The sequence below is a fragment of the Rhinopithecus roxellana genome, chromosome 3, assembly GCF_007565055.1.
Source record: "Rhinopithecus roxellana isolate Shanxi Qingling chromosome 3, ASM756505v1, whole genome shotgun sequence".
Classification (NCBI taxonomy): Eukaryota; Metazoa; Chordata; class Mammalia; order Primates; family Cercopithecidae; genus Rhinopithecus; species Rhinopithecus roxellana.
This window is the reverse complement of record NC_044551.1, coordinates 165313772-165328981: the sequence shown is the minus strand read 5'-3', so window position 1 is coordinate 165328981 and position 15210 is coordinate 165313772. Positions and strand designations below refer to the sequence as shown.

General features: G+C 42.9%; 1 protein-coding gene across 2 annotated transcripts in view; it reads right to left on the bottom strand.

The window, feature by feature from the left end:
* Positions 1–4484: 4484 nt before the first annotated feature.
* The window catches only part of ZFP2 (ZFP2 zinc finger protein), a 37007-nt gene continuing 26281 nt past the window's right edge, over positions 4485–15210 (bottom strand). For both annotated transcript variants that reach the window (XM_030927773.1, XM_010380992.2), the window contains one exon: positions 4485–6450. In XM_030927773.1, coding sequence (XP_030783633.1) covers positions 4988–6450 — 1463 coding nt within the window. In that variant the 3' untranslated portion in view covers positions 4485–4987. The remainder of the gene's footprint in view (positions 6451–15210) is intronic.

Sequence of the window (15210 nt, the reverse complement as noted above, 5' to 3'; positions counted from 1 at the left end):
CCACTTCTTGACTTCTACTCTATGCTTAAATCATACACCTCTTAGAATTTCCTGAATATACACGATGCTGTCTTAGCCTCTCTTGCCATTACTCCTATTCTTCCCTGCACCTTCTCATTTCCTCCCCTCTTCTGTTCACCCAACTAATTCACTCTTATGGCACTATGTGCTAGGAGCTACTTGATAGCAGAGATCAGGCGTCGTTTACCCTGGAATTCATAGAAGCCGGCTTATGCTAGGAGCTCAATGTTAGTTGCTTGAATGAACTACACTATGAGTAGGAACAAGGTCTTACTCATCCTTGTCACAATAACATGCAGCACAGGCCAATCACTTATGAGTCTCTTGACCACAGACCATCAGATAATGCCAATGTGTATACAGGCAGAGAAATAACCTACCTCAATTAAGTTCTCAGCATTCATTCTCCTCCAGATCTGATGTGGTATTTTTCAGGAGTCAGGCAGTTGGAAACTATGTAGTATCTAGGAGAGGGGTACTGGCACCATATTCTGCAACTCCACTTTTGTCAGAGAACCCTGACTGGTAACCTCTTTAAATGCCCAGAGGCCCATTTCACAGAGCTCAAGTGGAGGGAATGGCCCTATTTGAGTCTTTTGGATGATGATCCAGCCATAGAGGAAATACCTTGTTCACCCAATTCTCTATAATTCCAGAGGGTGCTGTGTTTCTACCTGTTGCATCCTAACTCCTGGTTTATTTCAGACTTCCCTACTGTGAGCTCCTTCTGAGCTGTAAATCACTAGTAACTACTGAGTAGGCGCTCAGTAAAAACTCATGACATACGGGTCATATCTGTCAGTTCGCTGCACAGAGGCCGACTGCATGGCCAGTGATCACATGGAAGGCCTCCTCCCACCAGCTGACTGGATGGGTACTTAGCCTGAAAAGGTGACTTGTGAGGCTTGTCTTAAAAGGATGATCAGGACCAAATGGGTTTCTTTCATGGAATTTTAGAATTAGGACAAAGACACTTGGGTGTTAGAAAATGAAAGTTCACTAGATATGAGAGTTGATGCTGACATCTCGGGTCATGTGCAAATTTAGTTGTAAGCAAAAGAATCCAACCACCAGTGAGGGGATGGACAAAGCAGTAACAGAACCCATGTGGTGGTGGTAGCAGTGGCGAGGGGTGGGGAATGAAGACAGAGGGAGAGAGCAGGCACGTGCTTGGCTGCTGGTGGTTCCCAGGTGCCACAAGGCCTGGCTGTACTGCACTTTAAGTTACCAAAAAATCCTCATATATTACTGAAACTTCAGTTCTGCCTGAGAATGGACACTGAAATGAAGGGCTTGGGCTTAACAGGATATGGTAACCAGGGTCCTCCCTCCCAGACCCTTATACTCCCAGAACTCCTCCCAGTTGGTTGGATTATTTTGCTTACAATTAAATTTGCATATGACCCAAGATGTCAGCCTCAGCTGTGCTTTCATCTTCTAACACCCAAATGCCTCTGTCCTAATTCTAACATTCCACGAAAGAAACCCAATCGGTCCAGATTATTATTGTTTCACAAATAAACAGCACCCTTCCCCTCATTCCAAGTTTGGAGGCTGGAGGAGGATGGGGCAAATAATTGACACTGAGATTCTCCACTCTTCTGCCCCCACCTCCTTCCACACACACACTTCTCAACTCCGCATGCAGATCCTGGGTCTCCTTGCCTATATTCAAATACAAACCACTGGAGTTAGAACAGGAAAGGGGGAATAAAACATCAAACTAGCCATATCCTTGGGAACTTAGATTTTTAATAATCTCTCTCTTCTACGGGGTCTCCTCCTTTCTTTTCAGATTTTTTTTCTTTATTTTTTTCTTGTTCCCCACATGATCTTGAGAGAGAGAACCAGAGGGGAAGAAAGGAGGCAGACAAAAGAAATGGGTAGAAAACAGATGGAAAAGATAAAGACAGCAGCAAAATAAAGCTCAAAAGGCAGGCACAGGACAAGAGAGAAAGGGAAAAATGAAAGATTTTGAAGCCTAGGATGGAGGCAACGACTCAAAATTGGCAAAATATTAACTCTGAGAGGTCACATAGCCCAGAGACTGGGTGCTGAAGGTTCAAACAGTTACACGAGTTCACAGGAACTGCCTCCATTGCCGCCCACAAACATCTTCTGTACCCATCGTTTGTGGATGCCCGTCTCTCCCAGTGGAAAGTTTCCTTCCTCCTATTGAAAGAGATCCCTACAGCCTCCACCTGTGTTCCAGACCTTATTTTCCCACTTTGAGCTGCATGTCCCCTCCTTTCTGTACCTTCACTCTTCCACACCTCTTTTTTCAGTTTTGAACATGCTCAATCCTACCTTAAATCATACAAACACTTCCTGGCAGATTGTTGGCTGGCTAAATCAACACCATTCTCAACCCCCCTTTTTTGTGCCTGCCTCCTCTATAGAGGCTGGAAAGGTTAAATACTTCTTTCCACAGCCTTCCTTGTGCTAGGAGGTGGCCATGCAATACAGCTGTGGTCAATGAGCTGTAAGCAGGAGTCTACTGAGTGGCCTCCGGGAAAAACTTTCCTCATCAAAGGCACTGATGTTGCTGGTGCTTCCCTCCTCCTCCCTCCTGCCTTGAATGCAGACACTTTACTTGATGCTATGGCCATCATGATGTAACCATGATGGAAACCCCATTAAACTTAAGACACTGAATTGTTTTATCTGTGAACAAGTGATAGCCACCTCCAGATTTGTTGTGAGAAAAGTAAATCTCTACTTTCTTACACCATCATGGACTGGGCTTTCCATTGTTTGCAGCTCACATCTCTTCTGATATGCTCCAAGCCCCAGCCTCCCTCTAGTTGTCTTTCTGAGTCTCTCCCACCTCAGTAAAGCTAAGTTCTTTTTAACACTTAACCACTCTTCAACCAACTCAAACAGAGGTTTTAAGCCATCTGTCTTAAATTGATAGCCCAAGCAAAAGGACATAAGTTCTACTTTTTCTTTTTGAGATGGAGTCTTGCTCTGTTGCCCAGGCTGGAGTGTAGTGGTGTGATCTCAGTTCACTGCAAGCTCCACCTCCCAGGTTTACGCCATTCTCCTGCCTCAGCCTCCCAAGTAGCTGGGACGACAGGTCTATGCCACCATGCCCAGCTAATTTTTTTGCATTTTTAGTAGAGACGGGGTTTCAGCATGTTAGCCAGGATGGTCTTGATCTCCTGGCCTCATGATCTGCCTGCCTTGGCCTCTCAAAGTGCTGGGATTACAGGCGTGAGCCACTGCAATTGGCCGACATAGTTCTATTTTTATCTTACTTTGCCCTCCATAGCATTTTACAGTATTAACTCTTCCTATCCCTGTGTTAAAACTATCTTTTTACCTTTGTGATCCACTTCTGATTTTTCTGTTTTTCTTTTTGCTGCTTTTCCACTTAGCGTCTACTGCTTCTTTTTTTTACCACCTACCCCATCAGTGACAGTCCTGCAAGTATCTCCTTTATCACTTTCTGCTGACTATCAGGACCCTTCCCTCGGATGTCTCACAGACTCATGGAAATGTACCCAAAGTGAAGTCATCATTGCCTCACAAAATTTGGCAACTATAGGTGTTTTTAATTATGGCAACCTTATCTACCAAAGTAAGAACTCCAAGTCATCCTAGACTCTTCCTTCTCATTCAAGCAGCACATTTAGTCAGTTACTAAATTTCCTAAATTCTGCTTTGTGATTGCTTGTATTCTTCCTCTCCTCTCCTATCATACTGACACTTTTTTAGTTTAACCCTTATAAACCAAAGAATATATCTTACTCATTTTGATTTTCTAATCATGTCTAACACATATTTAGGACTTGGTAAATGTATGAAATAAACAAAGCTATCTTAACTACCATAATAACTATAGAGCTATAAAATCTCCCTATATTGTTTTGAGTATGTTTTTGAGTTGCAACGTTATTTTTGTTTTGAGACAAAGTTCTTATTCTGTTGCCTAGGCTGGAGTGCAGAGACAATGTCTCACTATGTTGCCCAGGCTGGTCTTGAGCTCCTGAAATCAAACAATCATCCTGCCTCAGCCTCCCAAAGTGCTAGGATTACAGGCATGAGCCACTTTGTCCAGCCTCAACATTTTGTTAATAGGTCAGATGGCTATGTCTGTCAGTGTTCAGCCCCTCTGTCTTTTCTTTTCCACTTTGATAGCCAGAACATGACACAAAGATTTGTATGTGATTCCTTTGTACTTAGAGGATTATGTTATTTTCTAAATGATCATTTAATGACAGTTTAAGAACTATTAATTGAGAAAACAGCATGCTATTGCATTAAGATCTGCATACTTATTCCATTAATTTATGGAAACCAGACTGTAGTTAGGGGACAAAGTAACAATGCAGGGGAAGATTAGGGGCATGGAAGGGTACTAGGAATTGGTAAAGGTAAATAATTTTGATCAAAAACATCCAAGGAAACCAGACTGTGGAACAAGAGCATCTAGACAGCATAAGATTGTAAAAGAACAAAGATTTCCCAGCATTCATTATATTTATAGGGTTGTAACATTTTAGAGCTAACAGAGATCCTACAAGATTTCTAACTCCAAAATCATTCATTTACCAAATAAAGAACCACAACCTGGTGGAAGTAGGTGACTTGTCCAAGGCAGTGGCAGATTAGGACTACATACCAGGTCTCTGGGCTGTCCAGTTAAACATGCTCACATTTTTCTCTCCAGTGTAAAGTCTCTGATGGCCAAAGGAGAATGTGCAGTATGATATAATAGAACTTATCTTCAGCATGAGTCTTCATTGTTTATATTAGCTACTTAAACCTTCTGATATAAACTAAGTTATACCTTCTGAATCAAGATTTCTCTACTTTTAGATGACTTCTCTGCAGTGGTATTATCTGATATACTTCAACTGGAAAATTCCCACAATCATCACGTTTATTAGGTTTCTACATTGTATGTCTTATATGATTATTACTGAAGAGTTAAACATGATGTAGGGGCCAGTGGAAACATTCCTCATGTATGAGTTCTTTGATGTCGAGTCAGGTTTGTACTCCGGCTGAAGGCTTTTCCGCATTCATTACACTGATAGGGTTTCTCTCCTGTATGAGTTCTCTGATGCACTGTAAGGGATGAATTCTTAATGAAGGCCTTTCCACACTGATCACATTCATAGGGTTTCTCACCAGTATGAATTCTTTGATGTTCAATAAGGTAAGCACTCTGGCTGAATGCCTTTCCACATTCATTGCACTTATAAGGTTTCTCTCCAGTGTGAATAACCTGATGCACAGTAAGGGATGATCGTCCAGTGAAATGTTTTCCACATACCACACACTCATAAGGTTTCTCTCCAGTGTGAATTCTCCGATGTTGAGTTAGAGATGAATTCTTACTGAAAGCTTTTCCACACTGATTACATTCAAAAGGTTTTACTCCAGAATGAAGCCTCTGATGTTCTATAAGATACGTACTTTGGCTAAAGGATTTCCCGCATTTGTTACATTTGTAGGGTTTTTCTCCAGTGTGATTTCGCTGATGTAGGGTAAGAGTTGAGCTCTTACTAAAGGCTTTTCCACACTGACTACACTCATAGGGTTTTTCTCCAGTATGGCTTCTCTGATGGACAATAAGATGCATACTTTGACTGAAGGCTTTTCCACATTCATTACATTCATAGGGTTTTTCTCCTGTATGAGTTCTCTGATGGACTGTCAAATTCATGCTTTGGGTAAAAGCTTTCCCACATTCATTACATTTGTAGGGTTTCTCTCCAGTATGAATCCTTTCATGTTGAATAAGAGATGAATTCTTATGGAAGGCTTTGCCACACTCTTTACACTGATAAGGTTTCTCTCCAGTGTGAGTTCGTTGATGGACAGTAAGATTCATGCTCTGACTAAAGGCTTTGCCACATTCATTACATTCATAGGGTTTCTCTCCAGTATGAATTCTTTGATGTACATTAAGGGAGGAGCATTCAATGAAGTGTTTCCCACATACATTACACTTAAAGGGTTTCTCCCCAGTATGAGTCCTCTGGTGCTTAAGAAGGGATGAGCTCTGGCTGAAGGTTTTGCTGCACTGATTACATTCATAGATCTTCTTTCCTACAAACATTCTTTGAGTTTTAACTAACTCAGAATTTTGCGTGGCATCTTCTCCATGTGAATTACAGTTATGGGGCCTTTTTACCATAGGAATGCTTTGTTGTGTACCAAGGATTGAATCCTGACTGGAATATCTTTCAAATTCATTACCTCCACATACTCTCCTCTCGGTGAAGGTTTCCTTAGGGGTAACTGTCACTTGGCTCAGATGACTATCCTGTTGTCCCTCTAACCAGTTATTAGGTTCCCAGGTTTCCCCTACAGTAGAATGCCAGACACCTTCCCTTTCCATTAGTACCCCATGGCATAAATCTTCAGTAATATTGGGCTTCAGAGTTGGCGCTTTGGTTTCAAGTCTTGTCTCCCAGTCTGAAAAAGAAAAAAATTTCAAACGCACATTGGTTTCTGTGCTGGGAGACTGGAAACTGCATAGGTGGGAATGAGAGAATTAAACTAGCTCTCAAACTAAAATAACTGTTGAGCACGTTTGAGAGCTTTCAAAGACACACCTAAAATTAGGTAGAGAAATAGGGAGAGAGAGAAAGAACACCGAACTGGTCCAAAGATAACAGGGGAACTGAAAGCAGGGGATGGCAGATATACTGGGTAAGCAGAGAAAAGAGTGAGCCCTTTCAGGAGGGAGGCACAGTGAAGGCACTGGCCACTGGAGTAGGTGCTACATAAAGAAGATGGAATGAAAGAAACAGATGCAGAAGAGCTGGGCTTGGGAAAGGCAGATCAGGAGACCCTGCACACTGTACCTGGTATTCCTAGCAGCAGTTTCTTTCCTCCTACAAGGTCACCTAGGAATCCTACACCAAATTAATCTTCCTAAAATGTCACAGTGTGACACAGTGTAAAGATTGCTGACCCAAAGTCAGACAAACTTGGATTCAAACCCTGGCTCTTAACACCATCTTAACTAGTTACTTGTCTCACTGGGTCTGAGGGTCACAGATATAAAATGAGGATTAAGAAATATGGTCAAGGCTGGGCGTGGTGGCTCACGGCTGTAATCTCAGCACTTTGAGAGGCCAAGGCAGGCGGATCACTTGAGGTCAGGAGTTCAAGACCAGCCTGGCCAAAATGATGAAACTCCATCTCTACCAAAAATACAAAAATTAGCCAGGCGTGGTGGTGACTCTGTCACCCAGGCTGGAGTGCGGTGGTACTACCTCAGCTCACTGCAGCCTCCACCTCCTGGGTTCAAGCAACCCTCCCATCTCAGCCTCATAAGTAGCTAAGACTACAGGCATCTGCCACCATGCCCAGCTAATTTTTGTATTTTTAGTAGACATGGGATTCCACCATTTTGGCCAGGCTGGTCTTGAACTCTGTCTCAAAAAAAAAAAAAAAAAAAAGGAAAAAGAAAGAAATATGATACAGGAAGTAAATAAAATATGATAGGAAGTAAATAACAATCTATGTGGTATAGTTTGGATGTGTGTCCCCACCCACATTTCATACTGAAATGTAATCCCCGGTGTTGGAGGCGGGGCCTTATGGGAGGTGATTGGATCATGGGAGTGGTTTCTTATGAAAGGTTCAGCACCATCCCCCTTGGTACTGTCCTCTCTATCATGAATGAGTTCTTGTGAGATCTGGTTATTTACAAGAGTCTAGCACCTCCCTCCTCACTCTTGCTCTTGCTTTTGCCATTTGATGTGCCTGCTTCCCCTCACCTACTGCCATGATTGTAAGCCTCCTGAGGCCTCCCCAAAAGCAGATGCCGACACTATGCTTCTTGTACAGGAACTGTGAGCCAATTAAGCCTTTTTTCTTATAAATTACCCAGTCTGAGGTATTTCTTCATAACAATGTGAGAATTGACTAATACAGAAAGTTGGTACTGGGAAGTGGAGAATTTCTATAAAGATACCTGAAAATGTGGAGGTGACTTTGGAATAACTGGGTAACAGACAAAGGTTGGAAGGGTTTGGAAGACCCAGAAGAAGACAGGAAGATAAGGGAGAGTTTGGAACATCTTAGAAACTGATTAAATGGTTGTGACCAAAATGCTGATAGTGATATGGACAGCGAAGTCTTGGTTAAGGTCTCAGATGGAAATGAGGAACTTCCTGGGAATTGGAGGAAAGGTCACTTTTGCTGTGCCTTAGCAAAGAACTCGGCTGCACTGTGCCCCTGCCCTAGGGATCTGTGGAACTTTGAACTTGAGAGTGGTGATTTAGGGTATCTGGTGGACGAAATTTCTAAGCAGCAAAGCATACAAGAGGTGGGTTGGCTGCTAACAATCTATGCTCAGATGTGAGAACAAAGAAATGACTTAAAACTAGGCCGGGCGCGGTGGCTCAAGCCTGTAATCCCAGCACTTTGGGAGGCCGAGACGGGCGGATCACAAGGACAGGAGATCGAGACCATCCTGGCTAACACGGTGAAACCCCGTCTCTACTAAAAACTACAAAAAACTAGCCGGGCAAAGTGGCGGCGCCTGTAGTCCCAGCTACCCCGGAGGCTGAGGCAGGAGAATGGCGTGAACCCGGGAGGCGGAGCTTGCAGTGAGCTGAGATCCGGCCACTGCACTCCAGCCTGGGTGACAGGGCGAGACTCCGTCTCAAAAAAAAAAAAAAAAAAAAAAAGAAATGACTTAAAACTGGAACTGATATTTAAAAGGGAATAAGTGGAAAATTTGCAGCCTAGCCATGTGGTAGAAAAGAAAAGCCCATTTTCAGGGAAGGAATTCAAGCAGGCTGCAGAAATTTACATGAGTAAAAAGGACCCCAGCACTAATAAGCCAAGACAATGGGGAAAAGACCTCAAAGGCATTTCAGAGAACTTCACAGCAGCCCCTCCCACCAGAGGCCTAGGATGACTGAATGGTTTCCTGGGCCAGGCCCAGGGCCCAGTGTCCAGCACAGCCTTGGGACACTGCTCCCTGCATCCCAGCCACTCCAGATCCACCCATGGCTGAAAGGGGCCAGGTTACAGCTCAGGCTGCTGCTTCAGAGGGTGCAAGCTGTAAGCCTTGGCAGCTTTGACATGGTATTAAAGCCTGCAGGTATACACAGTTCAACAGTTAAGGCTTGGGAACCTCTATCTAGATTTCAGAGGATGTATAGAAAAGCCTAGGTGTCCAGGTAGAAGCCTGCTGCAGGGGCAGAGGCCACACAGAGAACCGATACTAGGGCAATGCAGAGGAGAAATGTGGCATTGGAGCCCCCATGTAGAATCCCCACTGGGGCACTGCCTAGTAGACCTGTGAGAAGAGGACTACACACTTACAAGTGTGTAGCACCTCCCCCTGCCACTCTCTCTTGCTCCTGATTTTATCATTTGATGTGCCTGCTCCCCTTTGCCCTCCACTATGATTATAATAAGCCTCCTGAGGCTTCCCTAGAAGCAGATACTGGCACTAATACTTCCTATACAGCCTGTAGAACCATAAGCCAATTAAACTTTTCTTATAAATTACCCAGTCTCAGCTGGGCGTGGTGGCTCATGGCTATAATCCCAGCACTTTGGGAGGCTGAGGTGGGTAGATCACCTGAGGTCAGGAGTTCAAGACCAGCCTGGCCAACATAGCAAAACTCCATCTCTACTAAAAAAAAAAATACAAAAAAAAAAAAAAAAAAAATTAGCCGGGTGTGATGGTGTGCACCTGTAATCCCAGCTACTGAGGAGGCTGAGGCAGGAAAATCACTTGAACCCAGGAGGTGGAGGTTGCACCGAGCCAAAATTGCGCCATCGCACTCCGGCCTGGGTGACAAGAGCGAAACTACATCTCTAAATAAATAAATAAATAAATAACCTAGTCTCAGGTGTTTCTTTATAGCAATGTGAGGACAGACTAATACAGTATGTAAACTACCCTTTGGGAATATACTCCTCTGGAACATAAAGTACCAGGACATACGTGAAACTTAAAGGGAGGATGACACAATCTAGAGGTTTCTTCCCCTTAAACTTTAAGCAGGCTGTAACTTATTCACAGAGGTAAGACAGTCCTAAAGGATCCTACTACTTCCTAAATATCCATTCCTTAGAGATGAGAACTGGTGGTAGGGACAGGCAAGGGCATCTGCTGAACTGTTTGAGAGGAGGCTGGAAAAGGACCTTGTAGCTACTCAGACTAACATTTTCTTAGATCCTATTTCTTATCCCAGACAAAATAAGGGGTAGAGGGCTAGAACTGCAACCTGAGAATCAGCTTTTTGACTGCTGATCAAAGTCAACAGAGAGAGATCAACACTGAACAAACAAACCAAAGGCCTATGGGCACAAGCTTTCCTGTGAAGCAAGAAATATGCATTAACCAGGCCTCTTTCTTCCAACCTGATCTGCTTACGTGAAAAGAGAGAAAAAGTGGAAAGTCAAGCAGGCTCCACCTCCAAAACATATACCACCAAGTGACCCCAAACAGAGGACCTGTCAAACTCAGTATGAAAATACCAGCAGGTGGCCGGGCACGGTGGCTAACGCCTGGAATCCCAGCACTTTGGGAGGCTGAGGTGGGCAGATCACAGGTCAGGAGATCGAGACCATCCTGGCTAACACAGTGAAACCCCATCTCTACTAAAAATACAAAAAATTAGCCAGGCGTGGTGGCACACGCCTATAGTCCCAGCTACTAGGAGGTTGAGGCAGGAGAATGGTGTGAACCTGGGAGGCGGAGCTTGCAGTGAGTCGAGATGGTGCCACTGCACTCTAGCCTGGGTGACAGAGCAAGATCCTGTCTCAAAATATAAAAATAAAAATAAAAGCTAAAAAAATAGAAACTACCTACTGGGAGAAAATATTTGCAACATATGACCCACAAAAAACTAGAATGGAGACTTGCAAAATAACACTTATGAAACACCAAGCCCACTAGAAAAATGGGCAAAAGACTTGAATAAGCACTTAAGAAAAGGAAACCTGAATGGTCTGCAAACGTAACCAAAGATGCCCAATCTCAACAGTAACCAAGGGAAAGCCAATTAAAGCTGCAACAAGATACCATTACCACATCCGCCCAAGTAACAAAACCTAAAAATTCAAACTGACAGCTTCAGATTTTGGAAAGATGCAGTAATGGGAACTTCCACATACTCCTGGTGGAAATGCAATCTGATTCAAGCATTTGAAAAATAGTTTAGTACAACCTAGAGCGAGCACATTGGCTGATTTAGCAAGTCTACTACTAGGTACATATACTTAGGTAACTCTACCTTGCAACAGTATGAGAATTCATGATTCTTCACATAGCATTGTGTACAACAGCAAAAATTGGAAACAACACAAATGCCTGTCATCAAAAAATACATAACAAGATTGTCAGGTGTTTATACAATGGAATAACTGACAACAGCGAACATTAATAAACTAAAGCTACACATATCAATATGAATGAATAAGCAAAGGCACATAATATATATATATGTATATGTGTGTGTGTATCTATTTAAGATTCAATTTAAAGTTTTAAAACAGACCAAAACCAAATATATTGTTTAGAGATTCAATGATAAATGGCAATACTATAAGGAGAGGAGAGGAAGCATCACAAAAGTCAGAATAATGGTTATATTTTGGATAGAGAGAGGTAAAAGGATGTGAATGAGGAGATGCACACCAAGCATTTCCATGGCACTAGCAATGTTCTGTTTCTTCACCTGGGCTCTGGTAACTGGATATCTGCTTTATTATTATTACTATTTGTTATTATTGTTGTTGTTATTATTATTATTATTTTGAGATGGAGTTTCGCTCTTGTCACCCAGGCTGGAGTGCAATGGCTCTATCTTGGCTCACTGCAACCTCCGCCTCCTGGGTTCAGTGATTCTCCTGCCTCTGCCTCCCAAGTAGCTGGGACTACAGGGACTACAGGCATGCACCACCATGCCTAATTTTGTCTTTTTAGTAGAGACGGGGTTTCACCATGTTGGCCAGGCTGATCTTGAACTCCTGACCTCAGGTGATCTGCCCACCTTGGCCTCCCAAAGTGCTGAGATTACAGGTGCGAGCCCCTGTGCCTGGCCTGCTTTCTTTTTTCTTCGTTTGTCTTTATTGTTATTAACTAAAAAGAGAAGCAGAGAAACAGAAGGGTACAGTGGTTACGATAACACTAAGATGAAACTTTGGACTTTTGAGTTAATGAACTCAAAATGAACTCTGGAGCTCCACCACTATTAGCTGTGTGACTTTGGGCAGGTTTTTTTTTTTTTTTTTAAGACAGAGTCTTGCTCTGTTGCCCAGACTGGAGTGCAGTTGCATGATCTTGGCTCACCGCAAGCTCTGCTTCCCGGGTTCACGCCCTTCTCCTGCCTCAGCCTCCCAAGTAGCTGGGACTATAGGCACCCACCACCATGCCGGCTAATTTTTTGTATTTTTAGTAGAGACAGGGTTTCACCATGTTAGCCAAGATGGTCTTGAGCTCCTGACCTCGTGATCTGCCCACCTTGGCCTCCCAAAGTGCTGGGATTACAGGCGCGAGCCACCACACCTTGGGCAGGTTTCTTAACCTCTCTGTGCTCTACTGTCCAAATCTGTTAAATGGTACCTATCTTATAGTGCTGATATGAGAACAAAAGTTAGTTAATATTTATAAAGGGCTTAGAAGAGTATGTAGGTTTTTGTTGAACAGTACAGACTTTACACATTCTTCTGTGTATTTCAAAAATCAAATTAGAAAAAGAGCAAAGTATTTGCTATTCTGGAAAATATTAATCATTTTAAGTTCAAACATATTTTTGTACTGCAGAAAACTTAATAGTAAGATTCAGTATACCTTCATGAAATTTAGACTTAAAAGTTCTGAGGAGTTGATGCTTATAAAAAAAAAAAAAAGGTTAACTACAAATTTTTAAAAAAGTGGCAGAAGAGATTTTCTCAGGAACACAGGATGCCGAAAGACAATGGGGCCATGCCTGCAAGAACTGAGGGCAGACTGATGTGACTCAAGAACTCCACATGGTCAGCACTCCATACATGTGCAGAGAAATGCAAAACACAGGCTGGGTGCGGTGGCTCAAGCCTGTAATCCCAGCACTTTGGGAGGCCGAGATGGGCGGATCACGAGGTCAGGAGATCGAGACCATCCTGGCTAACACGGTGAAACCCCGTCTCTACTAAAAAATACAAAAAACTAGCCGGGCGAGGTGGTGGGCGCCTGTAGTCCCAGCTACTCAGGAGGCTGAGGCAGGAGAATGGTGTAAACCCGGGAGGCAGAGCTTGCAGTGAGCTGAGATCCGGCCACTGCCCTCCAGCCTGGGCCACAGAGCGAGACTCCGTCTCAAAAAAAAAAAAAAAAAAAAAAATGCAAAACACAGTCTTAAATATGAAAGATTCAGTAATAACGGTACTCCTAAACCATTTTTGCTATTATTTAGATATTCAATTTGAACAAAAAATAAACATGAATGAGGAAGTTAGTTTGAGTATATAAAAACTGGCAGTGAAATGCTGAATCCACTTCAAGGATGAACCTTGAAGACATTATGCTAAGTGAAATAAGCCAGTCACAAAAAGACAAATATTGCATGATTCCACTTATGTGAGGTATCCAGAGTAGTCAAATTCATAGAGGAGGAAAGCAGAGGTTACCAGGGGCTGGAGGAAGTGGGGAATGGGATGCTACTGCTTAAAGGGTATAGAGTTTTCATTAGGAAAGATGAAAAAGTTCTGGAGATGGATGGTGGTGCTGGTTCCACAACAATGTGAATGTATTTAAATGCCTCCAAAAAATTATACACTAAAAATGGCTAAAATGGCAAATTTTAAGTTACGTATGTGGTACACACAAACACAAAACATTACAATAAAAAAAAAAAAGACACCTAAAGAATTACATTTCAACTATTTGGGAAATCCTTATGTCTGAAAATTAAGCAGTGAATTTGTAAATTCTGACACGTCAAATAAGAAATCACAATGGAATGAGATACTATTTTATGTGTTATAGCTAAAGCAATGCTTAGAGGAAATTATATAGCTTTAAATGTTTTTACAGTAGATAAGAATGGCCCATAATCTGTGACCTTTGTTTCCACCTTAAGAAGTTAGACAAAGAAGATCAAATTAAAACCAAAGTGGCGGATCCTCTTCCTGATAAGGTGGAGTAGGCCTGTTCCACCATGTCTCTTTCACTGATAAACCTGAACAGAAAGCATGAAGCAATTATTTGAGGGCCCTGAAAAGTCAACAGTAGCAGGTGAACTGGGGAGGAAGACCAAAATCCAAAGTACCACTGAACCAGTGGTGAGCTTACCTTTTTTTCCTCAGCTGTCTTCTGTATTAAACGTATACAGCAATCTGAAAACAGGCACTGAGGCAGGAAAAGGCAGAGGAGGTTCTCCAGGAAAAGCTCTAGGGTTGGTTCATGGAGCAGGAAAAGGACTTCTAATGTTTAGAGAGAGCAGGGGGAATTGCCTATTTTCTTCCCTTTCTTCGTTCTGTTGCACCCCAGCACCTAAGCAATCCTCTGGTGGCTGCTGCAACAGTAGTGCCACTGCGAGCTGACAGGAGCCCAAAACCATGAGGAGAGGGTCCTTCTTCCCCAAGCACGGGAGCTGTGGTCCCAAGAAGGGTAGTGAGAGGCCCCACTTCACCTTCTCTTTCTTTGTCCTCCTGCCGCTTGGCTCTGCATAAGGACAGTCACTGGAAGTCACAGCAAAGTGGGGCAACTACAGGCCCCTGCATTGTAGCCAGAAGAGTAAAAAGGAGAGCCACAGGAAACCTGAAACTACTGCGGACATAGACAGGGAAGAATTTGGGAAAATCACCCTGGAAGTTATTTAAGAACTCCTGGGCTCACCTGTGAGATACGTATGCATGAATCTGACCCCCTAAGCAGCATACATGGAGTTTGAGAATAAGAGGGTCTGCTGCTTAAATTCCATATTGGCCACAGAGTGACACACATGTGAGCAAGATTCAAGCAACAATGTGAAGTCTCTGACAACTAAACTGACATAGAAACCACAACCCACAGAAAGCTGTTTGGACTTGGTAGTCTGAGCTCAACCAGATTGACTGCCTGCTAAAACAGAAATATCAACATTTTCTTTTGGATTTCAAGAAGTCATAGAGTTTTATAACATTACATTCTAAATGCCCATGATGCCTTTTGAAGTCACTGAGAATTAAAGACCCAGGAACATTTCAACTTACATGGGAAAAGATAACCAACAGACA